The sequence below is a fragment of the Ascidiella aspersa genome, chromosome 5, assembly GCF_963924565.1.
Source record: "Ascidiella aspersa chromosome 5, kaAscAspe10.2, whole genome shotgun sequence".
NCBI classification, from domain to species: Eukaryota; Metazoa; Chordata; class Ascidiacea; order Phlebobranchia; family Ascidiidae; genus Ascidiella; species Ascidiella aspersa.
In genome coordinates, this window is record NC_139451.1 from 22,852,548 (window position 1) to 22,880,085 (window position 27,538).

General features: G+C 36.2%; 1 protein-coding gene and 1 long non-coding RNA gene across 2 annotated transcripts in view; both read right to left on the reverse strand.

Annotated features, from left to right (window-relative positions):
* LOC146145451 (uncharacterized) overlaps positions 1–27,538 on the reverse strand; it is a 119,721-nt gene that overhangs the window by 30,055 nt on the left and 62,128 nt on the right. The window lies entirely within an intron of this gene.
* On the reverse strand, positions 135–26,987 carry LOC146145454 (uncharacterized). The gene is made up of 32 exons (XM_083390574.1): positions 26,869–26,987; positions 25,994–26,126; positions 25,411–25,517; positions 25,094–25,192; positions 24,466–24,616; positions 23,886–23,953; positions 23,523–23,617; positions 23,303–23,371; positions 22,701–22,837; positions 20,512–20,642; positions 19,261–19,367; positions 16,443–16,573; positions 15,196–15,266; positions 14,752–14,880; positions 11,843–11,963; positions 11,532–11,662; positions 10,729–10,898; positions 9,606–9,748; positions 9,061–9,165; positions 8,518–8,644; positions 7,704–7,840; positions 7,041–7,203; positions 5,866–5,934; positions 5,125–5,321; positions 4,453–4,589; positions 4,210–4,304; positions 3,631–3,776; positions 2,047–2,212; positions 1,705–1,773; positions 1,343–1,463; positions 1,014–1,161; positions 135–319 (listed from the first exon to the last, which is right to left on the reverse strand). The coding sequence occupies exons 1-32, from the start codon at positions 26,905–26,907 to the stop codon at positions 135–137; spliced, it is 3,897 nt and encodes a 1,298-aa protein (XP_083246700.1). The 5' UTR covers positions 26,908–26,987.

Sequence of the window (27,538 nt, forward strand, 5' to 3'; positions counted from 1 at the left end):
AAGTGTGTGTGTTTTTTCTACCAGATTAGCCATCAAATCAGCTTATAAACTCGGCCAAATGCAATAGTACGCGGTAAAAATTAACGGCAGCCAGCTCAGAACAGGGTGTGTCGAATAAATTCAGACTCATTTGGTCAAAGTTCGTCTTTTTCCGTTTTGATATCGGCTTCGTCGATCAGTTCTTCGCTTTCCTCAAATTTCTTTCGCAGAAACGACGTAATGTCGAAAGCGTTGTATACCTCCAGGTCCAACTCGAACACACCTCGGTGATAGTACTTGAAAAGCGGGTATTTCCGTACTTTCAGGTGATAGCAAACCACTGCAAAGCAAGTTACACGGGTTAATAATTTGTCTTGAATAATTTGATACAAACTATAAAGGGTAAACGCATAGTACTTTGAACACACTTTTTACGACACACTAACGTAACTTTTTAGGATACCTATAAGAGCAAAAGTGACAAGAGCCGTAGACATTTAAGCTTCTATACTCGTTATTTTTAATGCAATAAAGTAATTATTCTCGAAGAGACTTTACATTAGTGCTATGTAGTAAGTTATATGTAAAACGAAGTCCCAGTCCAAAGTCTTTGTTATAGCAAGGCAGTTTTAAGTCAATTAAATCATTAGCATCAAAATTAAAACTTTGAAATAAATAAATTCATTTCGTCTCTATCATCAAAAACAATTAGCAGGCAAACTATTTTACGCAAAAAATGATGTGAATAACTTAATTGTAGAACGCACTGTATTCAGTTAAAACACCAAATTTTTATATAAAACGTAATTAGTGAACATGCTTGCAATCGTGCCGCAATCTTTCTAGCTTTTTGGTGGTATCTTTAAGCCCAAAAATGTGGAGACCCAGCTGGGTAAGGTTGGAAAATCTTTCATTTTCGAGAGCATTACCACAGCTGCCACGCCTTGGCTCATATAAAGAAAATCGGACTACAATTTTCGGAGGGTCTGTCTTGCTGTCGTGCTTCACCACATCCGCCCCTGACTTATACTTACGCCCCTGCTCGGGACTTCGATGACAGTCGACGGCGCCCAAGCCTACGTCGGGATTGGCGGACAACTGGTAAGCAGCCTTCGCAAACTCATCGCGCGCTTTGACGCAGCGTGCAAAGTGAAGCGAATGAAACATGACCAACACCAAATGCTGGAATACAACAAAACGATAAGTGCAAAACTATAAATCAGGTGAAAATGCTTAGGATCAAACGGGATATAAAGAAAAACAAAGGGAGCAATTATCATACTTTTTAATCAAATTTGCTTACATCTTTAATTCATGTTTTCAATCAGGGAGTCAAGCCGAACCGGAACAGACTTTCGCTTACCTTCGATTGGACAAATTCATCGTAGGTCGCGTTTCCAAGGTGAGTGACGTATTGGCTTGCTGACGCAGGCAAGTCCTGCCAAGATGGCGGCTTGGTTCGTTTCGCCAAACCTTCACGAGGGCTAATAACAGAGAAACTTAATACAATAAATACAAATATCAAAGATCATACAGAGATGCCGCACAATCACAATGTATAGTTACATTAACAAAAACAACATATTTGGGTGTGGAAATACAAGGCTTAAATAACAAGCGAATTGAACATATTCTTTTTTTAAGTTCGTTCTGCATTTTCCCAATGCAAAGCTACAATAACGACTGCAACATTTAACTTGTTCGGGTGTTAAACTACAATTTTACCTTTTCATAAACTTGTAGAAGTCGTTAGACTGCCTCGCACCTTGATAATCGTACTTTCGGTTTCCATTGCTAAAAAAAGTTTGCTGGTATTTTTAGGCGACTTACTTTGAACTGGTCGAACACCTTGTTTTTGTAAAGATTCTTCGGCAAACAATAAATGTATAGGATAAATACTATTGCTATTTTACATGAACTGGCAATGCCTATGTTTATAAGGCTAGATTTGTTTCAAGAGTAAATAATAACGATACGATTTTATCGGTATTTCTGCTGTTTTGTGTAATCTGCTTTATTCATTTAGACATGACAATCAACGCAGCCAACTCTCGCGAACGGCCTTACTAGAAGTATATGAAGGTCGGGTAGGTGTCCACGCCGTACTTTTCGATAACAGGCTTCTCCCAATCGCCATTAACCGCGGCAAGTTTGGAGGGTACCTCGTCATCTTTCAGGCGCTCGGCGGCCTCCGTGTATTGCGGCTTGATTACGTCCAGGCAAAGCTTGCACACTGAAGATTAAAATTGTGAATTTAAGCCAGGGCTGCGGGGTCGGTTGAAATTAACCCCAAGTCGGACTCCGACCAAAAAAATAAACCGAATTCCGATTCCGGTCCCGAGTCCGGTACTGACTATACAGACTGTATTTCAGCCATTACGCAACTAATTTAAGGTAGATGTTCAGCAATCCACTCACATAGGTGTAATTTTTTGCACAATTGAAATTAAAATTGTGAATTGAAGCCGGCTTCACAGTAAATGAATCAGGCTTTCTTACAGCACTATTCCTTATTATAGATATATCTCTGTCGTGTTATTTCAAAACCTGTGACGTATCAGGATATTTTCTAATCGCCAGTTGAATTACTTTTTTTAGTAAACATTTCGACCCCATATATTATATTTTGTGACGCTCCGTTTATTTCTGAAAAAATGTTATTCGCGTTAAACGCAATTCAGTTAATTTATAGCAAGTTGAATGTTTGTTTGTTTATTCAAGTGTTATTGCCTTTTTTCTTTTACATTTGTGTGTTGGTTTAGTTTATAATTAACAATTAATTAATTACTGTAAATGATAACAGTAGTTTGGAGGAGCAGTAGCACTTTCTTGTGATTTCGCCAATTAGTAAAAGCTTGTTTGTGTTTGCTTGAATTTTCTTGCGGTATATTGTTATTTAAAATACCTGGCTACGCACAGTTATCTGTTGGGCGGATTTGGGAGATAGGATACTTCGTATTTTATTCTTAACCTAAAGCCCCATATTTTGGAACAAAATTATGGTATATTACAAAATTCATCAATACAAAAAAATGTGATTGAATTAAAATGTACGAGGTCGAGGTATGCAATAAGCCAGTGTTTCTTAATCAGGTAAATGGTTCTTCCCAGGTTGAAAATTTTTTTTGCAGATGTCAACCAACCAAAAGGGGTGAATAAGGGTTAACCATTAGAAATGGATGACAGCTTGCGAGCAGGGCGGATATTTTTGGTGTTCAACCTGTTCAGTGAACAGGTGAGAATTTACAAAAAAAAATTTAATTTTAAGTTTTTTTTATTTTTTGATCGAAACAACTTGTCATTTTGTGCTGTTATATGTAGACGAGATAGTTTTATCGGGTTTCGGATCGGGTTCTATAGTATGAATGCCATTGAAAAATAAACTATAACATTTAACGTATCAGTAGACAAGGGTGAACGAAATCTGGAGATAGATGCTAGGGGTGAACAACACTAAAAAAGTTTAAGAAGTACTGTGTTAAGCTACAAGTTGCTTTGATGCCAAGGGGCTTTATTCCGCTTCGATTGTTGATTAGTACACTTTTAATGTTTTAGATCTCAATCTAAGCTATAATACACATTTTATTTGGTATCGGATTGGGTTCTATAGTATGAATGCCATTAAAAAGTAAACTATAAAATTTAACGTACTATTGATGTAAAAGAAGACCATGACGTGTTTGTGACGCCTAATAAACTTGTCGAAGTTGTCACGGTTGAGGTGTTCCACGTGACTCGACTCGCTGATCCACTGAGCCGTGGAATCACGTGGTCTAGGGTCTTCCTTCTCAACCGGGCTGACAAAACACAAAGTTAAAAGTAGTTACGGAAAAGAAAATCTTTGTGTTTTTAGTCTATTTTCTGATACTTGTTACCGTCAGTTGTATATGTGTTTCAGTTTATAGCAAATTAGGCATGACAGAACAGCTATCTATTCATGGTGTTTTGCACATTTTTTGTATTTTAAACTAGCTTACATTTTTGGATGAAATACAAAAAGCTTGATTGTGTGTCGGCGAAAAAAGGGTCCGTAAGAAAGATAATTGTTTATTATTATAGGAAGTGGTTCAATTTTTTTAGTAATGGATTGTCAAACTTAAAGACGCCTTAGTTTGTTTATTAAACTGACGGTAACAAATTTGCAACACCAAAGGCCTACATTTCTAAATTATAAAGGGGCCTACATTTCTAAAATTAGACAGAGTAATATCACACAATTGCCAATTTTACCTCTGAATAAATTGAAGAAAGCCTCGTTTCGTTCGCTCGCCATGGTATTTAAATTGTTTCTCGCCATCTTGAAAGTACCAAAATGTCGGGTATCCCTTGAAGAAAACCAAAAATATGGCTAAACCTTGGAAAACTCTTTACACCATGATACGCACGTGCTATGATATATATTTATATATAAAGACAGACCGACAGCCTGGTCGAAAATAATGTTTAAATCAATACCAAACGAAAATTGAATACCCTGATTTCGAAATCCTGCACAAAGTTCTGATAATTTCTCGCGTTGAAAAGTGCGAGTTTAGTATCCGGAAAATCCTCTTTGGCTTCCAAGGCAGCTTGAAAGAATGCAGTCTTGGCAGTTTTGCAAGCTCCGCAATCTGCAGCACGAAAAAAGTAAGCCACCGTTTTATGTGAGAAGATTTTAAACAACAATATCTGACAGTTAATGTTTTCACGTTTGTACTGCTCAGTAACGAAGGACGCACCACGGTGGAACTATAGTCACTACATGTATGACGAAAAACTTATATTTATATGTGGAAAAAAAGGATATATATAATGATCACTGCCAAGTTGAGATTAGACTCAGCAGGCTTAAGGTTGGTTTACATTATATAGGAACGTTTTGCGTCTGTTGTCATGCGCTAGCGTCATCCAGTTAACACATAAAGCGTTGCCGACGTTAACGACAAATTTCTCACACTTAACCTAAAGCGTTGAAGTGAATGTTAAATTTTTCTTTCGCGACTGAAAAGCGATATTCACCCTTTAGGCACCGACATGCTTCGTTAACGCGCAGCGCGTTTATAGTGTGTATTAACCTTTAATGCAACCCTTGATCCGCAGTATGTAAAAACTTAGTATTTACAGGAGTAAAAACCGCAGGATATTCAAAACCTTTAATGATGTTACCTGGTGAATAGAACATCACCAAAGCGTGGTCAACCCCATTCAAGAAGTCCTCAAAGTTTTCAGGGTTCAAGGATTCGACTGCTTTCGGTTTCGATCCGTCGATGTCGTCATCATCTGCCCCGGTTACGTCACGAGGTGGTTTGCCACCCAAAGACGCAGTGACGTCATCGAAATCGCAGGAATCGCGACCGGCGCATCTGCGCACGCAGAAAGCGAATGTGTTTGTTGGAGTGAGCGTTTACTGTCAGATATACTTGGTTTTAGTTAAGAAACTCCAAATGATTTATGCCTACTTGGTTTTTAGTCCCGAGAACAATATTTTTGTGAGAAGTCCAAAAGACTCTCCTAAATAAAGTCAGATAATTTTGTTAAAGATATGTTAGTCGTCACACGGTATTCGAACGACGCATTTGATGATATAGTCTCATGCACCAAGTCATTAGGCGATGAGCAATATTGCAATGCGAATGGTTGCAAAAACTTAGGAATAAGTATTGAATGCTTATATACTTGCTACTTAATTCCGACCATGTCTTTTAAAATAATAACGGCTGTTTAAACCTATATGAACAATTAATTCTATAATTTAATTCACATAAACTAAATTAAATGGGTATTAGAGGATTACAGGGTCATGCCAACCCCTGTATGCTGAACGTTGCTAAAACTTTTTTCCATATTTATTTTATGCAATACAGGAAATGTTGTAACGTAACGCTTATATTTTACAGATATACGTACCCGCTAAGGAATTTCACAATTCCGTCGGTATTTCTCGGCCCGGCGTACTTCATATCGAACTTCCCCTTCCTGCAAGGGCAAAAGCAGTTTTAATAAAACACCCTAGACAATCATTTCAGTAGAATATACAACGTTAATTCTCTCTCTATTGCAGGGTTCCCAACCTTTTTGTTGTCGCGACTCCTTTTTCAGTTTTCGAAACTTACGCGACCCCTCAATTTTGAACTAATGTATCTATTGACCTAAGTAAATTAGAGTCACATTTAAATTGGTAAATCGATCACATTTCTTGACCGATTGTTGTAAATTTGGTTAAACTATATACGGATTAACGAAAAAAGTATATGCACTAGCTTTACAGTTTAAGCCTCTAATCGCCGCATTACGATTTTCATTCGATATCACTATTTGACTAAACTTTAGTTTAATCGTTCATGTGATGTAAAAAATATAGTTTTTGTCACAACGGTTAATAGTTTTTTGCTTGTGATTTTTGTCTTTAATGAGTCTGAAAATAAACATAGTGCAATATAAACAATTGCAACTAGAATTATAGGTTTAAGTTTTCGCTTAAAGTTATTTAGTAAACTTAAGTGTTTACTGTTCCAAATAAGGTTGACAAGCACTGCCGTAGGCTACCTATGATTGAGACCGGGATCTCAATAGAAAGCCTAGATTGTTAAAATAATATTCTATCTCACAGGCTGCTCACTGTTTAAACATTCACTAACATTACAAGTTAATTTTTTAAGCTAATTAATTCGCATTCTAGCAATAGTGATTTGTATTTTTGATCGTCTTCGCGACCCCCAGAGAAAAGGCAAACGACCCATCCGGGGGTCGCGACCCCCAGGTTGAAAACCACTGCTCTATTGTTTCAATTCCAGTATATGCACTGCCCAACCCCGAGTAACACCAGGATCAGACATCTTTCTACAGGAATATATATTTCGCCTATACTGTCATCGTCAGTTCCTGTAAGTAAAGTAAAACACATAGCAAAGTAATATTAAAATTAATAAAATAGTCAAAATAAACATGAAATCGGTATAGATTAAGTAAAAAAGTTAAAAAACAAAACATCAGGCCTGCCAGAAGAAAACTATATTGCTATCTGAAAGGTGATCTAATGCAAAGGGCGGACAAGACAACCTAACGTGACATTCGATTCTCACTTAAAATACAGCAAAGTTGGAAAGCCGGAAACTTCGTGCTTGACCATAAGTTTCTTGGCTTTTTCTCCGTTTATAGCGGCTAGCTGCGCGCTGGAGCCTTGTTGAACCAATAGGTCGGCAGCTCTCGTGTAGTCCGGTTTGAACCTCTTACAGTGGCCGCACCCTGCAATAAAAACAGTAATTAAATACGAATCCTGATGGCATAAAGCTAAATCGTTCGCTGTAGCACGATTTAGAATACACCCTCAATCAATTTAAATTATTGTGTACACACATATGTTTGTTAACAACTGTGATCTGGCCCTTCTGACGCTGCTTTTTGACCAACGATTACTGCTTACGTATCATTAGTACACCGAAAACCATCGCAGACTTACCGAATCTGTCGATCAATGATGCAAGCAAAGCAGGCTAGAAAAACAACTAGCCTGTAGTGAGGTTAGAACTCACGACCTCCGTGTCCGTGTTTACAAAATAGAATAATTAGATTGCGTAAACTTGTGATGTTACGCGTTTGAGGACAGCAACATATTGACATTTTGTGAACGATTAAATACTGAAAGAAAGTTTAACGCATGATTTCTGCTGTGCCTAAACTGCGTTATAATCTTTGTAGATATGAATTTGTCATAGATAGTGTTCTATTAAACAACAAACACTCACACGGCGCATAAAACATCACGATGACATCGGCGTGATTCTTGACGAACTTGCGAAATGTCTTCTTGGTCAGATGAGTGACGTTTGTTTCGGATTCCGTCCATGATTCTTCGGCCTTTGGCTTAGGTATAAAAGCTGGCCTGTTGGAAAATGAAAACCATAGCCTTCAAATCGGGTGGACCATGTTAAAAGAATGTCTAACAATAGTAAGTGTATCTACAACAGAATCTTGCCCTCCAACAGACCACATAATGCTGACGATAAAAGTTCTAAAAGTTTTAATAAAAGCTTGAGAAGCGCACCGTTTCGAACAAAAATCAGTGAGCAAGGTCTAAAACTTTTAATACAAATATGCATTTCACCAAATAAATGGCATCATCAGTTTGTCTGTACAAACAAATGGAAAAATATTAAAATGTAAAGCAAAGTAAATAAAGTACTTTAGTGGTTGGCGTTAAACGAAGATTGTCGTTGTCCATGTTCGCCTTGGATGTATTTTAGTTATTTTCTTTACATTTTATTATATAACTATTTATTTGTACAGAAAAACTGATGATGCCATTTATTTGGCGAAATTCATATTTGTATTAAAAGTTTTAGATCTTGCTTTCTCATTTTTGTTCGAAGCGGTGCGCTTCCTGAGCTTTTAATGTCTAACATTGTTACTATTTTTACATATTAAGCCAAATTTGCCACAACTTTTATCAATATTGACCTTTAAATTCTTTATCGTATGCACTTATTTACCGGGTGCCAACTAAAGCAAAAATTAGTTTTGTTATTGTAATACACCACTTCTATACATTGTCTCGTTTACTTTTTCATAAACTCCACTATGGCTTCGGCGGTCGGCTTCCCGTTGTACTGGTACTTTAGCTGTCCGTTGTGAAAATATGCATAATAAGGAAAGGAGCTGATGTCATGTTTCGCCTTCAACTTTTGAGCTGCAAAAACAAGGATTGACACCATTAACAACTGCCTAATTTTGTGTTACTTGATGTGTATTGACCCATGAACGACAAAAACACATGACAGGGCTGTAAAAAATCTTAAAACCTATTTTACTTTTATTTTGCACGAATTAATGCCACCCGTGCTGTAATGTAAGATCAGAAACGGAATGGTATGGTTAAACATAGTATAGAAGAAAAGTTTAAGGTCTTTATATTTTAGGTAGATGTACTGTATATCCTTTATTAACAACAGTTTTTAGTTTTTATACTTGATCTACGTTCTTGTGAAAAAATTCATTTAATCATTATGGTTTCAAATGTAGCCTTTCATAAATCTCCCGAAAACTAGTCTACGTACACCCAGCGAAACCACAAACCCCGTTGAAAAAACCCTGCTCTATACAGACCTTTCGCTAAGTTGACCGCCGCCAAAGTGACTTCAGGCCTTTCGTCGTCCAAACGTTTGGCAGCTTCCTCGTACGCGCCACGGGCTTGGTAGCAAATCGAACAAGCTGAAAGTAAAATAAAACAAACATAGGTGTGTATAGGTTCTAGATAGCAGTAACGTCTACATAAAAAGAAGTAAATAACTGACACATACGAACAACAACATCTACAAACACAATATAACCTAATCTTAATATAACACACGATACTTAAAAGTTTTAGACTCTACGCCCTCTGTTAATTTGCCGCCTTATGTTAGAACACAGACCAGCTTTTGTGTTGTAACAACTTTTCGTTCTCTCTTCTAATGGTGTCTATTTTTTAGCGGCATATTGTTTCGAAATGTGAAGCATGGATAAATGATGAATTTAAAAAAATATATAAAGAATTAAAAACAGGGGAAAATAAAAGACCATCTTCTATTTAAACCCCATGACTTCAGATCTATGCAAACTTGAAACAAAAAATAATAAAAAGAATAAAATAAAAGGGACCGGGGCCTTACTATCGGAGTAGAACAGCACCATCATGTCTTCTTGGTCTTTGGCGAACGATTCGAATCCGTTGTCCTGCAGGTGATAAATGTCTTCCGCAGAATCCTGCATCGACCAGTCCGGGTAGGACTCCTTCTGTTCCGGTTTCTTTGGACTGGATTAGTGTTTTTTAGGGGTTTGAAGTGAATGTTTATGGTGTTTCAACGTTTAAGGAGGCGACAAATCTGACACGAGAACTAGAACTCGCCTGTTTGGGGTTAGCAGGTGGTAATTGTAGATTTTGCAAATTGTAGATTTAGAAATTTGAGTAGGGTTAAAATTATTAGGGGAGTTAGCAGTGTTGTAATGACTTAAGTCAATGACTTTGGCACTTAAGTCACTGTTTTTAAATGACTTGACTTGACTTAAGTCTTTTGGGCAAAAATACTTGACTTGACTTAAGTCTTTTGGGCAAATGACTTGACTTGACTTAAGTTATTTGGACAAATGACTTGCGTTAAAATAAATTGTTTTAATTAAGCAATTAATAATAAAATTGCGTTATTTAGCCCAATCTTTGCACATAAAAGAATTTGCTTGTTATATGCTGCTTTTATGTTATTTTTGACTTGAGTTGCTCATAATAATCGGAGGAGTTTGCCGGTTTTCATACTTTAAAGTTTTGTTTTTTTGACAAGGGCTGGACTTGAAGTTGACTTGCTCTAATTATGAGTTGACTGGGACTTGACTTGGGCAACCGATGACTTGGACTGGGACTTGACTTATTTATTCAAAAAGACTTGACTTGTACTTAAGTTATTTTACGAATGACTTGACTGGGACTTAAGTCATTTTAAAATGACTTGTTTACAACACTGGGAGTTAGTGATGTACTCAGGGGTGGGATTCTGGGTTAGATTATAGTTGTATAGGCCTGATGATGGCCATTTAGTTCTTATTCCGTCGGGATAAGGACTTATTCCGACTTAAATGGTTACGACTACTAGGTATTAGTCCTATTTTAGTCTTATTTCGATGTTGATGTTGCTCTTATTCAGGTCTTATGACTGGAGTCCAAAAAACTTTTAATGGTGCAGCAGCACAAACAGGCCTTTGCTTGATTTAATGACTTGTGGGGAGGATAATTTGACTCACTTTCTTAAAAACTCGATGAGATCCTGTGAAGCTCTCGACTTTGTGTACTCGTACCGCCTTACACCCCTCTCGTACCAGAAAAGGGTCGGTACGCCCATGTCTGGAGTCCACATCCGGTAGATGTTGTCACCATAAAGGTCGCTGTCGATCGCAGCCAGCTTAACAGGTAACTGGGCGAAAGTGCAATGATTGGTATGGTTAGATTAGAGCATGTGACCTATCATTTGAAAGTTTTGGGAGATGACGTCAAAAAATTACGTCAAGTCGTGACTACATTAAACAATTTCCTTTGTAAACAGCTTTAACATTGGCGAAACTTTCGATTTAAAAGGGTACGTGACGCATTAGGTACATAAAAAATCCGTATTTTGATTAAAATAACAGCATTTACATTTCACTTAACAAAAGCTGTTTAAAAAATACTTCATAAAGTTTATGAGTTCAGAGTTCAGACGGCGTAACACTCAATTATAAATAGGGTCTGTGAAACAAAAATATCACAAAAATGGCCAAAATAGCAGTAAAAACAAATCGAAGTTCAAATTGTTTGTAATTTGCATAGGTTAAGTTGGCAAAAATATAGTTTTTGTTTAGTGGGAAATGACCTGCCTGATGCCTGTCCCTGGTTCCACCCTTGGTATTGGATGTAAATGGTTTTCTTTATAATCCTAGCAAAAGTCGGAATATTTTCTGGATACATAATGGGACTGTCTCAAAGCAACATTTTTTGTCATCAGTCGCAATGAACATGTTAGTGCAACGAGCTTACATATTTTCGAGTAGAAACATTTAAAAGCGCTCACGTGTTCTTCCTTTGCAAGTTTAGCGGCCTCGGCGAAATGGCTGCGGATTGCTTGACAGTTGGGACAGGATTCTCTGTAAATAGCCACAAGCACCCGCTCGTTGGCGTGGACGAAATTACTCCAGGTTGTATCTAGATAAAGCACAAAAGAAAACTGAAAAAAAAAGAGCTTTTTCGATAAAACACAATAATAATTATGACACGTTCAATTTAATAGTCTAATAAAGCATATGTGGCTTTTTACATAGGAGATCATGAACAAGCTTTAATGCCCCAATGAACGTAAACTGTGTAGGCCTAAGCCGAGCCTACCTGTGAGATAATGAAGCAAATCTGCGTGGGGAATGCCCTTCCAAAACTCAATCTCATGGATAGTATCGTTTTCGGGGTTTTCCCGCTCGTTGTTGTAGATAAATTCGACGAAATCAGACTCCTGAAAAATCCCAGGACGCAGTTGTAAAAACACCGATATGTTTGAAAAGTGCAAAACACGAAGGTTAATCAGAGCAACTATATTTATAAGGCCCGAAAGGTTTAAAATAGTAATATCAATTCTTTATAGACATATTGGTTATATTTGGGCGACAGTAATGCGGCATGTCCGATAATGATACCAGGATGGAGCTGCTCCACAAAGGCTAGTAGGCCCACATTTCTGTTGTAGTTTGATAATTTGTTGGTCGGCGTTATTAGTGTCGATCCGATATTAAAAATATTTGTGAATTTCAACTTATGGTTCGTGATTTAGCGGAACGTTTCTTATACCTTTTACTAACAGTCGAAATTTAGTTAGCTTTATACCACTAAAGCAAATTTTGGCATAGCCTAACAATCTTAAAGCAATAAGTTTAAACGTCTTGATTTCATTAATTGAGTTACAACAGTGTCGGATCGGTCTAGCGTCCTTTAATCAAACTATAAGGTATCGGAATATAAAATACGAAGTACCGGACATCCCTTACAGTTATAATACAGTCTGAATATGAAATGCGAGTTAAAGTACATTTCTGTAAACATATGGTCTATATTACTTGCCTTTTCGTTTACCTCTCGCCAGGCAAAATTGCCCTATAATATATGTGGCAGAGTGCAGTTAGGTTGAATTCCAAAAATTATCTCGTTAACTGTCGCAAGAGTTACACAACGCTCAAAATGTTGGTTAAATTGCCGAAAGATTCAAAAGTATATATTGTATCCAGCTAAATGTTTGAACACCAAGGTAATTTTGGAGAAAAACTCCCTAGAAAAGTAGCTATAGATTGCATCTGATCACTGGTTATAACGGCAAGTTTAAGTTCCCAGACTACGACCATACAATCAACGTATAAACAAATTGTTTTTTCTATAACTTTTCTAATTTGAATAGAACAAATAGGTGCTTTATCTCTTGTCCTTTATATTTGTTGTTAATAAAGAAAATCTATACTTTAGAACAACGCTTTATTTTGGCAAACCTGATTCGAAACATAAAAGACTTTGGCGCCGAATGTTGCAAAGGCATCGTGGGTTAAAGCAGGAGCACGACTTTCAAACACCAGTTACGTTTTAGCGCACTATAAAGCAACGGAACAAAACCGGCACTGGTGTTCGTGTAAGGCAAAATGAATTTGAGTGTTAAAAAGCCTTATAACCAATTAGTCGCGACGAAATACGAAAAAACATACAGCAAGGCTCGAAATAAGCGTCGGCAAAATTTGCCTGTAACCTCACTTCGAACCCTGGCATGGATGTACCAAAATACGCCCAAATTCGAATATCGAAGCGCAGAAGAAAGACTGCTACCGATAAACTAACACTTTTATACTTATAAAATAGGGTTTATAGTAAGAAATATATTTGATCGATAGAATGATGTTGCACATGTCATATGTTGGATTTGTTATTTTGTTGGTCGGCCAGCAGCGAAAAATACGAACTATTTGCTCTTTTTGTCAAAAATGGCCAAGATTTGGTAATAGATTTAACTTAAATACTACAGAAAAAACGTAACACTCGGAATGCATGTGTGTGTGGTTGTTGCGTAAGCACATAACTGAACTTTACCAATCTAGACAATTGCAAAAAGGTGTGTGGCACATGGGAGTAAAGTAAAAACGATATATGACCGCAAATAAAGTTAAGTCAGGTCGTGAAACACAGCATATACATCTTAATCTAATAGACGATATAATTTCATTTTAAAAGGTGGCGCAGAAAAAAAAAACTTTATTGATTTGGTATCGACTTGGAAAAGTACAAAAAAATGCTTCATTTAGTAACCTAGCTGCCGTGAGGTTAGGTTTATCGTGCTACCATTACAACGATAAAGAAGTAGTATATTGCAATATGAAACAAAGGCATAATAATGTTGTCAAGGCACTTAAACAGCTTCGAACAGGTCTACGGTACTAGAGGTCGTTAATTCGCTATGGTTTCCTATGTTGCTATAATGGCGTCGCAAAGAGGCTAGAGCTCGCTCTTCACAGTTCCAGATTTCTCGGCCATGAAACCAACGAAGTCAGATTCCTGTCGAAACCAGTTGGAACCGGATCGAGGCGGACGAAAGTGGTTCCCACAACCGGCCAACAAAGCAACGGCACGTTGTTTGCAGCAAAAGCGGCACCGGAAAAACAAGTAAGAGAAAAAGGCAACCGGGTTAGTTCGATGTGAATTTACAACTAACTGATACACTACTGAACAGTGCTACGCTTGGGGACATAATTCGCCTCTTATTGAATGCACAACGCTATTTAAATACATTATCCTTACACACACAATCAACAATAAGGTTTTGTGTTAAACGTTTAAACGAAAAGTTACCCGTATTTGTTTATGAATGGACTTGAATGTTGTTTATAAATAGCTTTTACTAATTCCCGCTATTTTTAAGGTAATTGTTACAATTTTCCAAGTATTACCAATGACAAATATTAAGAACGATTTCTTAAAATTTGAATTATGAGATAGATATATCTAGTTAATCCAGGCCTTCCAGGGTACTCAATATCACAAATGTTATAATACAGACGCCGTTTGTGACATAATAAACAATAAAGCTGATTTTACTCGTAAGATAAAAGAGAGTATTCATATTCTGCAAAAAAAGCTGTGCGATTTAAAAATCCACGAGCTAAACTATTACAGTGGATATTTCATTCACAGATTGTCTGACTCTACTAATATCTACCGTTAGTATAAAGACGAAGCCTTATTTTAGAAAAGTGAGTGGCCAGTGATGTTACCTCGCGACCTCCTTGGTATTTCGTTGGATTCTTGCCGTAGGAGATGTAGTAGAAGGTCGGGAAGCCTTTGACGTCGTAGATTTCGCACACGCTCTTGCTGGTCGTGCAGTCCACCGCAGCGAAAACAACCTTAGGTTGTTCCAAAAAATGTAAATAAAGGTCGAGTTTACACTTTTCGCAGCATTTCTGAATTCGGCAAATTGCCTTTTATTTTTGCAAAAACAAAAATATGACAAAAAGCACTTTACTATAAGTTTGTTTAATGATTTTGTAAATGTACAAAAGGATTTTCCCGTAATAAACAAATTAAAAAAATAAATAACATTTCATAGCAAGCTAATTAACCAAGCATCTGACAAAACAAAAATGCATTGCTTTGTGGTGCCGACAAAACGCATTGGTGACAAATGTCGGCGATTTATGGTTTACAACTAAATTCTATACCTTGTTATCGTCGGCGAATTTAGCAGCGGCGTTCTGATATTCTGGCTTGGCCTTCTTGCAATGTCCGCACCCTTCAAAAACAAATTAAAACTTTTTTTAGTACAATGCACTAATACAACAACCTTTTCGAACTCAAAAGATATAAATATTCAGGGAGTGAATTAGACAGGTGCATAATGGCCTATATTATTCCGCGTCGTTTCGAGACTGTAGTGAGACAGGTCGAGTTACACAAGTCTCATTGGTGCATAAAATCTACCAAAACGCGTTGCCCTCTGCATTTTTATCGCTAGCAATTAGATTTAAGGGGCTCCACATTACCAAATTAGGCAGCTATGGAACATGCATTTGTTTAGGACTTATTCTGAAGAAGGCAGATCGCAGTTATAATAACCTTGCCGATAATTTTCTTGTGGAATTTTTTGTTATTTTTGAATCGAAAGCGAAGTGTATACGAGGCTTTTAAAGTAACGTGTTCAATTCGAAAGAAAAACCACAAGTTTACGTGGCATTAAACACGTTCAACGAAGCGTCGGTTTAAATAAATCCGGGTCGACGAGCGGTAGCCATACACAGTAAGGAATCTTCCGCAGATAATAAAAATGTAAAAGAAAGATTCTTGCATAAATCATTCGAATTAAGAAATTGATGATATTTATAATGTGAAATACGCATTTTTGTAAAATTCAAAAAAATATTTTATGTTTTATACCTGCTTTTTTATAGCCTTAAGATTAACACTTGGACATATTGAGACAATAGACTTTTTCAGTAGGAGTGTAGGACATTGGTCCTCGACATATGGTACACGTATCCCTCCATTGGATGCTTACTTACCAGTAGCTACGCGATCAAGGTTAAGGAGTTTGTGACAATATAATCCACAGTGTAATAATATTGCGACTGCCTTAATTTTGATTCTTTTTTCGATACCGTAAATCGACCTATAACAGAAATATTTGGCTAGCGCTGGAAACCAGTTAGCTTATGAAAATTTTACCGTGGCTGTCGTTAAGTTATATTCTATCTGTGTCACCTTAAAACGAGCTATAAATTTGCATAGCGCTGTGAGCCAGATTTTTATTCATTTTTGGCGATAAAAAAACAAAAGTAAATTTGAGCAAAATATTAGTTCTAAAACAAGGTACGCAGTCATAGTAAAAATGTATTCAGGCTAAACATTACCACTGCGATCACCTGTCAGTTACATACTGGCAGTAAAGCAGTCGATCGGCAATCATACTTACACGGAGCGTAGAACATGACAAGGGCGTGCTTCTTCTTTTTCACGGCTGCCTTGAATGACGCGTCATCGTAGTGCGCAACGTCACTCTCCGTCTCACTCCATGCCTTTTCGGGCGGAGGGGGCTCTTTGGGGCTGGAAAAGCAATTATTGCTCGGTTACTTGTTGCACTGGATATGTGATTTTATAAATCACCTTGACCCTTGCAAAATAAATGTCGACTTTCATTTCTGATGAAGAACAACAGAATACTCTAGCAAAGCTAGCAAATTAAGGCGGAGGCGGCACTTTAGGGCTGGGAAAGCAATTATTGCTCGGTTACTCGGTACTCTGGTAAAAACGTACTTTTGGGTACACTATGCATGGATCTATATTACAATAAATTGACAATAAATTGCAAAGCCAAAAAGGTCGAGTAGATCGACATCATCTTGATTAAGACTGCATTTACTGAACATCATCCAAGCTCGTTTCGAAACGTCTTAATCAAGATGATGTCGATCTAGTCGACCGTTTCGGCTTTGCAAATTATTATCAAAATTTTTTAATTTGAAAAATCAACACTGTTTCGTGGTCGTATGAGAGCATTGTGTTTCGTATGCAAGTATAATGTTTGATTGATACAGCTTCAGGGGTTGCTTTTTGTTGTCGATGTACGAGGAATGCGTGTGTACTGTTTGGGGCTAGGAAATCAATTATATTGCTCGGTTACTTTGGGTTGGTTGCACTGAATATGTGATATTGGAAATCACCTTGACCCTTGCAAACTAAATGCGACCTTAATTTTCCTGATGAGTATTCTGAGTAACAATAAAATACTCTAGCAATTTCGGTCAGGCACTATTAAAAAAAAGAAAGAAAAGGGATTGTCGAATAATTTATATCTAATCAAGATAACTGACGATGCCTTAGCTGGCGAAATCTATGTATATATAGTTTTGTGTGTCTGACCTGAATTGTTAGGGTTAGGGGGTTCGGACCCCCCCTTTTTGTAAGTGACATTATCGTTTTTTGTTCGTTCTTGTCAGGGTTTAACTCACCGTCCGAAGCTGCGTGTTTTTTTTTCAGTGTAATTAGGTCACGCGTCTTGCTAATGCGAAACCAAAATCAAACGCAAAACGCCTTTTTCGTTTCTTGTTTGGTCGACCGAATTTTTCTCTTTCGCCTTTTGTTATTCGTTCGGGTTGGCTAATTAGCAAGTGTGTGTTCGACAATTAATAACAATAAATCAAGCGGTCTCTGTAATTCATCGGGCCCGCTGCCGCTTCGACAAACTATACACGAGTCCATTTCACATACTTTTTGACTATTTTAACTACGTAAGTGCGAAAAATGGACGTTAATTGACTGTTTCTGATATTACTTATTATGTCATTCAATCGCTATTTTATGACGTCATTACCGTAAGACAAAAAAACGGGGAATTCCCTAAGTTCAAAATTCCCTTTTTGGATTTCTGGATACGTCCCTGTTTCCAATATCACATATTCAGTAAAAATATTTTAATATCTTTTAAAAGTGTCTAACCTAAATTGCTATTATATATTTTAAGATATTTTAATAGTGTCTAACCGGAGTCTTATGCGGTTACTCGCTACTCTGGTAATAACTAAAATGGCACGCCAACAGAAAATTTTAATTTAAAAGATCAATCCTTTTTCGTGGTCGTGTAAGAGCATTGTGTTTCATATGAAAGTATAATGTTTGTTTGATACAGATTTACGTGTTGCTGTTCGTTGTCGATGTACAACCATTGTGTGTGTAAATTTTGAGCGGGCGATCACGAGTTTTACGATTTTCGGCATTATAGGATCATCTTGGGTAATTAATACCAGAGCATTATAATAAATTGTTAGTGAAATCTTAGCCTTCTATCCACTACGGCAAAATGACGAAATAGTTGTCCTGAAAAATGCTTTTTATCGCCTTGATGTATTGCCTTTTTCAACTGTAGCACCAGTTTTAAAGTTTTACGTTTATGTTAAGAAATAAATCCAAAATGTTAAGCCTGCTGATACAGCTAAAACGTATTTCAATCCACGTAACTTTACACCAACAAAAACCTAAACAGCAATATATCGATTCCTACCACATGGTTTATTGGAATTGAGTGTCATTCTTTAAAAAGGACTTAATTTTTCGAAACAAAAGAAATACTGTATAGTCGATGGTACTTGTTGTTTCAAACGCTCTTGGTACAAGTACTCAATACAGAAGTGGGCGGTGGAAACAAATTAGCGCACAAATTACGTCATTTGCTGGTCGGCAAACATACTTAAAATATTAATTGTTTGCTTAACTTATCATTACCTGCACTAATTTTACTTATGAAAGTAAAATAAGTTTACGGCATTTGTCGAATGTAAATAGCTTTCGTTTCAACGAACACCTTCTAGTGCAAACCGAACCCATAAAGTTTTAAATTGAGGGTTTTTTATCACTCGCCGGTGCGTTGAATTGAGACTTTAGGTAACCACTAATCACTAAAATTCATGGTGTAGCGATATTTCACCGGTTCGGCGAAAATATAGCGAAACAGCGGCCAAAAAAATCTGCGCGGGCATAAAAAACTTCAATATATATAAAGGGGCGTGGCTTTATGGAATCCAACACCATTGGCAGCAGGTTTCTGCTTGTCGATCACTGTTCCGCTGACGCGTATATTAAGAGAAAAAGTTAAACACCCAGGATCAGACATTTTTTAAAGGAATATATAATATTACGCCTATTCAGGGCTACTGGCATCGTCAGTTCTAGGAACTTGAGTTTTAAAACTTTTTATGTTGTTATTACACTTCAAAGTACTTAACCGTCGGACTTACTCTTTGATGTAAGCCACAATGCCGTCCTTGGTTCTAGTGAAAGCGGAAGAAGCGTCAAACTTCTGCTCGCCGTTTTCAAAGTAGATGATTGTCGGGTAGCCGGTGACCTGTTGAAAAAAGAAGAATGTAGTTCGATATAGGGACGTCCAAAATGTTGATGGATGTATAAAGTATAAAATTATACGCATTCGACCATTCTATTCGAAAAAAAAAATGGGTACTGGTCCGAAAGGAAATTAATTTAGATGTTTTAGCTGTTTAGCTAACCGGGAAGCATTTTTCTTTTGAACATTGTTTTATTACGAACAGCAATTTAACACATTAATAATTTGATTCATTGAGGCACAATTCATGCCACGTCCAGGGTAATTTTTTTTATGTCACGAAACAACAGTGTTCAAACCCAGGCCCATACCTGCAAATATCATTATCAGTGATCCGCGAAACATTGTTTAAAAACTGTGATGATCCTAGAAAGTTTCGCATAAGGTTCTCGTACATCGTATTAATTTCCCAGAAACGTTGAAAACACAAACATTAAACAAATATCAACACGGCGATTGCAAGTGGCCAAGAAAATTAGGCATATAACATCGTAGCCCTGTAGAAACTGGCAATCCTGGACCGCTCTGTGTTATTATACCTTAAACCGTTAAAATAGCAATAAACTAGCAGCAGTTCGCGAGTCATGTGTATTGGGTGTTTTATGCCAAAAATACGCAAACAACATTGTGGACCGATAGCGCAGCAATCTTGGTCACTCTGCTCCAGTGTTGTAATTACCAAGTTAATGACTTTCTGACATAAGTCACTGTTTTAAAATGACTTGATATAACTTAAGTCTTGTTACCACAATGACTTGACTTAGACTTAAGTCATTTTGTTAAAATCTTCACTTTTTTAAATCTTATTTTATTAAAATTGGGTTATTTATCTCAATTTTTGTGTTAAGTAATTCGCTTGCTTGTTATTTCGATTTTGTTATTTTTAGTTTAGTTAATGATCATAATCGGACTAGTTTACTAACATTTAACGTTTTATAATTTCAATGTCAATGACATGACTGAAAATTGACTTGCTCGCATAATGACTTGACTGGGACTTGACTTGAGCAACAGATGACTTTGACTGGGAATTGACTTGTTGCTTTTGCAAAAGACTTAATTTGGACTTAAGTTAATTTAGAAATGACTGGACTCAGCCTCAATTCATTTTAAAATGACTTGTTTACAACACTGTCCCGCTCTATACCTTGAATCTGTCTCCGATTGGCTTGTACTTTTGCGCGTCCAGGGCGGCAAGTTTCTCAGGAGCCTCTTCTTCCTTAAGTTGGGTGGCGGCGAGATCCCAGTCGGGCTTCAGGCGCTTGCAGTGACCGCACCCTGAAACAGTGAACCCAACATATAGATAAGTGCGGTGAATTTACTGGAGCGAATTTGAAAGAGAAGTTGCTCAGTTTTAGTTTGTTTTCAAACAAAAAGGTAACATTTTTTTTTTCAATTCGGAAAATATTTCCTTCTTCAGAAGGAAGTTTAAAAAGTCTAGCTTAAAAAAATCATTTTCAATGTTTCACTATGTTGTTAGAGTAACTTGCAACCAAGTCGTAAACAGTTAAGCCAGAAAGGTCCCAGTGGGGCTTCACGCGCTTGCAGTGACCGCACCCTGAAATAGCGAACCAACATGTAGATCAGTGCGGTGAATTTACTGGAGCGAATTTGAAGACAAGTTGCTTAGTTTTAGTTCGTTTTCAAACAAAAAAGGTAACATTTTTTTTCCAATTTGGAAAATATTTCCTTCTTCAGAAGGAAGTTTAAAAAATCTCTAGCTAAAAAAAATCATTTTAAATATCTTAAAATTGCGATTGTGATTTCGATTATAAGTCGATGTAGGTGGCAACTATGTTGTTTAAGTAAGATATCACCAGGCCGTTTTAGTCAAAAACGGTATTTCCTCGTAATTACAGGGAAGTAGAGAGGTTTAAACACCGGTCCAAAATACGCTTGTTTACTTTGCCTCCGGCAACTCAATAAGAGGTTGCTTTAATACAAATTATTTATACGAGGTTGCTTTAAGCCACTTCGGGCGACAGTAATTTTCTTAAACAAGATTTTTTGCAAAATATCATACTTTTGTGCTAACTTTTTTAAAATCAGTTATTCTCGGGTTTACAAGATGCAGTAAGTTGCAGACAACAACTTTATCCAACTAGATCGCAAAACAATCTCAAACAGAGATAATTCCAACTTGCAAGCTCGCGTCAAATTACATTCGGAGAAGAACAAGAATATAGAGTTCGATGCTTGCACCAAACGAAAGCAATTTAAACAGCAAAGAATGTGAATATAATGTAAAAACGCTTCCCTTTACCGAAATGCAAGCAAGGTAAAACCGGAGTTTGCCCGGGGTGGAAGTTTGAATGAGAACCACGTCAGGAAACACGTGGCAAATAATGCAAGTACAGCTGCTTAGCAAGTAGTCACTTCTATAAGCCAAGGTGGCCAGTGACTCATCATTGGTTGCAATTTTAATAATTATATTTCGCGACTAAAGGTAAAAACACACATATTTCGTGGGCGGTTGTTTCCTTGTTAGAAGTCATTTAACGTTTTATTAACTTTTAAAAATTAGGTCAAATTATTATTATTCGGCCGAGCACATTCAAAAATAGAATGAAGGTGATAAAATGCTACGAACAATCAACCAACTAAGGTGACAAACTGTCACACAGTCTGCGCAGAAATAAAAACCCTGGTATATTTCTCATAAACGTTGGGATATTCGAGGGTGTTAACTGTCAAGACACTTCACCGCAAAATAAATTATTAATAGCTCGTCACATGTGCAAAAAAAGGCAATAACCCTGAAGAGTATTGAGCCAGACAATAAGAGTTTTCGGTTTTTGGTTATTGGGAATAAAATGGGGTATTGAGTAGGAATTAGGGTATTGCGTGAGGGCTCTTTTTCGACACACAACGGTAATTACACATACAGCCATATAAAACGTTTTAAAAATATGTTGTGAACAAGAACTTAATTTCCATTTTTTTAGTTGCTCACTTATTTGTATTTAAAACATTTCGTCTCGTCCTTCTCAAATAAGTGAGAGATTGATTCGAGATAAAGCAGTTATTTTTTAAATTGTTGCTAGACTTTAAGTGATGACTTTATCAAAGTCAGTCACTTTAATAGTTAGTTGTACATTGGTCATTGCAACATTTTAGATCGCAATTTGTAAACATTTAGGGGTGGCTTATACTGAGAGGTTTGTCCAGTTGTTCTAACCATTGTTGGTTTGTAACCCCCTTTTCTCTATATGTTTACACTTGGGTACCCTGCTTACTTATACAACCCTGATTTTTTGTGTGTTCAAGTCAACTCATGAAAGGAAAGAGACTGTGAGTTAGTCTATAGTTCACAATACTTAACCTCGTCAAGCTTACATGGGGCGTAAAAGAAGACCATGACTTTCTGATTGTCGGCGATGAACTGATCAAAGGTTTCGTCGGTCAAATGATCCACGTCCGTTTCGCTGTCCGCCCATTCCACTTCGGGCTCTTTTGGTTTCGGAGCTTGTGGACTTTAACATAATTTTTTTTATACAGTTAAGGCACAGCATTTAGGGCTGCCGTTAGGGTTAAATGTATAGAAGAAATATCAAAGCGTAAAATTATTTTCAGAGTTTAAAATTAGCTGACATTTTTTTTGTGACGAGTGATACTTCCTCTACGCCGAGCTAAATGCGTATTCTAACCATTTGAGACCAAATTTAATTGACGATTAATACAATAGGATGCTGTTGTTCTTAAAAATGATTTCATATTATCAGTTTATTGCCAGATTTTAAATCCTTTTTGAAGTAAATTTCCCAAATATATTACCTACATTTTATATAGGTTAATCCTTTTAGTGTGTAAATTATTCGTAAAACGCCTTTAAAGGTGTGTATCTACTTGTGTAATGCTTAACAACATTTTTTCGGTTTAATTTTAAAGAGCCAAAACGTTTTTTTATGCTAAAAAAGGTATTTAACATCATTACTTACTCATTAAGCCAATCAACCAGTTCCTGTTTAGTGTGTCCTGCAGAGTATTCAAACTTCTGAACTCCCTTACTGCAAACAGGAAATATCAAAATTAAAGCTAAATTTTCGGATAATATACGTACAAGGTTGAATAGGTTAACTGCAGTCGAAAAACAAAACTAAGAATTGATGGCAATTATAACAAAATTGCAACAAAACATTGGGAGAGTTTCTTTCTTACTCAAAGTATATGGATTTTGGGAAACCAGTGATATTGTAGGTTTGTCTGATGCTGGTCGAGTCTTTGTTGTTTTCAGCATCTACCCCAGCCATGATCTGTAACAAAGATATATCACGTTTTATATTAGCGCAATCAATTAGCAAAGTACATATATACTAGGGTTGTTCAAAAAAACACTTTGTCAAATTTTAGTGGAGACCCCTTGGAATGGTTAGATTGCGTCTAAAAACCACACAAACCAAATCTGAGCATAAATTATACACACATGGTAGTTAGTATACATTATACACACATAGTTTGAAAATGAAATTAAGCTTGCTTATTTATTTTAAACAAAAACATAACTCACAATTGGAAACCTACCACACTGCCTTTGAGTTCAGTTGCAGCTTCAGCAAAGACTGGCTTGAACCGCTTGCAATATCCACACCCTAAATAATAACTCATAGTTTCAACAGACATTTTTATGGTAAAAATAACCAACGTTAATATGCACTGAAAAGAAGTCAACGCTTGTTAAACGTCTGGAAAGTTATATCAACAAAAAAGTTGTTGATTGTTAACAGTAATGAAAAAGTATTGTAAAAAGAAAAACAATAAAAAGTAGTTCAGTTATTTTTGGGATTCAGTTAGTTGCAGAAAACAACTTTATCCAAATAGATCGCCTAACAATCTCAAACAGGGATAATTGCAACTTGCAAGCTCGCGTCAAATCAAATTTGGAGAAGAACAAGAACATCGAGTTCTATGCTTGCACCAAACGAAAGCCATTTAAACAACAAAGAATGTCAATACATTCCAAAAAACGCTTCCCTTTACCGAAATCCAAGCAAGGTAAAACCGAAGTTTGCCCGGGGTCGAAGCAATAAAAAGTAGTTAATTAATTCCTATTAGGCAGTAATCTAGTGGGTTTGGAAATGAAGGGAAATAACTAGGAACTCACATGGGGCATAGAACATGACCAACATAGGTTTATTTTTCTTGATCAACTTATTCAGTTGTTTCTCTGAGTCAATGTGAATGACATCTTGTGCGTCATCCTCTTCTTCCCACGGACCGTCAGCTTTTGGATCTTTCAGGAAAGCTTTAATCGACTGCAGAAAAAGTTCTCATTTAAAAATAAATATAAGGTATACGTACCACTATAATTAACTTTTATACTTAAGGAATATTCTGCTGTGTTGATTTTGAAAAAATGTTTTATTTTTTTCTATTTTATCTTTAGAAGCTTCAGCTTTACATTGGTTTTTATTATTAAAACAAAAACGGTACACATAGTTGTTCTATTTGAACTTTAGAGACTTCTTTTTAATAAACAGTCTAGTATCTGGAAAAACAGATCTTCAATGGAAAAACAGGTCTTTATTTTGATTTGGGACTTAGGGTTATTATGTGTAGTAACATAAAAAAATCAACAATTAGTTACTAAGTATTGTTAAAAAATAGATTATTTGAAACCTTTTAACAATGTTGAAACAGGGTCGAAAATTTATACTATAAACCACATTTAACACATATTGTTATTGATTATTGTGTTATTCCAAGTGGTGCAAGTCAAACCAAACACTAACCTTCACAGTAAACTTGCGCTCATAAATAGCGTTAAATTCGCCATCCTTATAATGCTGTAGTTGAATGGGGTTCACCGCTGCCTTCTGTTTCTTGCAAAGCTAACAGAACAACACAAACTTTAACGGAACCTTAAAATCATCAGTTCAACAAAAGATATGCTTGTTGTGAATGCATAATATACATAAAGTCAACACATTCAATCTAGACAGGAGATCACAAGCCAAATAGGGAAGATACACTGTCATAACTTGTGTTTAGTAAAAGGTATATTTTATAAGCTATAAAAACAAACTACAATAGCAGTAAAGACACTCACCTTTTTGCCCTCTTTGGTGCTACAATCCACCCAAGCCAAGGTTGCAGACCCTTTGACCTCTGTTGCAGTTTCACCGTAAATTTCAGAGTTCTTTTGGGCAGATTTTTCTGTAGGCAGAAACATGGGAAAGTGGTTTAGGAAATTGAAAGCCGAAAAATTAGTTGCACAATGCGGCACGCAAAGTTACATTGAAAAACAATAGGTTAGGTACTGGTGAAAAGTAATAACAGTTGGCTAATTGGTCAGTAAATTAACATGGAGTACAATTTAAAAGCAAATTCGAAAATCTTGCTAACCTGATGAAAAATTAAATGACTTGTAAGTCGAAAAGTGCATTTTATGCATCATATGTGTTTTGCCTTCATAGTTCTATTATTAGGTTAATGATTGGTAAAAAGTAATGAAAGTTGGCTATTGGTCAGAAAAGTAACATAGATTTCTTAAATACAATTTAACAGCAAGTTTGAAAAATCTTGCTAACCTCACAAAAATAAATAATTTGAAATTTGAAAAGTGCATTTTAGGCATCATATATCTGTTCTGCTTTTATAGTTTATTAGGTCTCTGGTAAACCACATCTTACCGTTACTTGCAAACATGACCATGACGTTAGTCTTTGTTCGTAGAAGCTTTTTGAAGCTTTTGAGGTTGTCGATTTGCTGAACCCACTTCATTGGGTCTTTCTTTTTGGCGGAAACACTTGCCACAGCAAATGCCTTCAAAACAAATTTGGGAAATTGTTATTTACTGTTCAACATTTTTGCACGTTGAAAAGAACATTAAAAGAGCTTAATAATGAATCTCAAAATGAAATCTTGATAAAGACGTTTCAATACATTTTTAAGCTACATTACAGATCTGTACATTGTGTACCTAACCATTAAAATACGATTGCTATTCAACTAACTTTTATATATCAAGTATGTATTTTAATAAAAGGCTGTTTTAAAAATTTTTTTCTTAATACACATTTTATTACAGGATTCAATAACTTTCCGTCACAAACAATTCCACTCAAATCTCTCTTTTTATAAAAAATACAAACCAGCAACCAGTGTTAGAATGACTTAAGTCACTGTTTTCAAATGACTTGACTTAAGTCTTTTGGACATTTGACTCGGGTTGAAAAGAAGTGTTTTGAGGTATTTATTTAAGGTTTCAACATACAACAAGTTGCTAGCTATATGTTGCGCTTTGTGTTACTTTTTAATTGAGGTATTGCTCATAGTGGACAAGTCCACCAATTTTCAATAACCTAATTTGTACAGGGATTTGACTTGGAATTGACTTGCTCTAATTGTGACTTGACTGGGACTTTATTGTTATTTATTGCTTTGCACAAAGTAAAAAAAAATGCAATAATGTATGCTGCTAACCCACACTTTGGTTTAATAATTGATCTAGATAATATATTTATTTTTGTACAAGTTAAACAAAATGAATGTAGTCTGAACTTACCGTAATCAGAAAAAACAAGCAAACTTTGGTAAACTCCATTCTAAACTAAACTGGGTTTTGCACAAGGCAACCAGTTATTGAACATAGGTTGGAAACTAAGTCCAAAAAAAAAATTAACCTAGAAAAACAAAATATTTAATTCAACAGCAACTATTAGTAGCTTCTTTAAATTGCTGTTTCCTTTAATAATAAATAATTTTGGTGCTGGTTTAGAATCCTACTACAAAGAACATTATTTCGGTTAGAGTGCGGGTTTGCGTTTGGGTAGATTAAGCAATATTATTAAATAACAATACGTCACCCACCCTCATCCAAACACTAACGACACATTATCCAAAACATTGCGCGTTGCTTTGATATAATTATTTCAACGCTGTGGTAGGATTCTAGACCAGCCTCAATTTTGGTACTATATGGCATAGTATCAACGTTCTGTAAATAAAAAAATGCGAATGATAATGTTTTTTTGGTGTTATACGGTTTTAACTTCACAGATATAAAATCTATTTAAAATACTTGTTGCTACGTCTTGTTACGCTTGGTTGATTACAACTCGATACTTTTCCGCATTCGAGGACACGTGTTTTCCCACGATACGATTTCTACTGAACTATTTTAACGTTCGTACAAAGAGATTATATTAATCACTTTGGTTCGTATCAACAGCTAT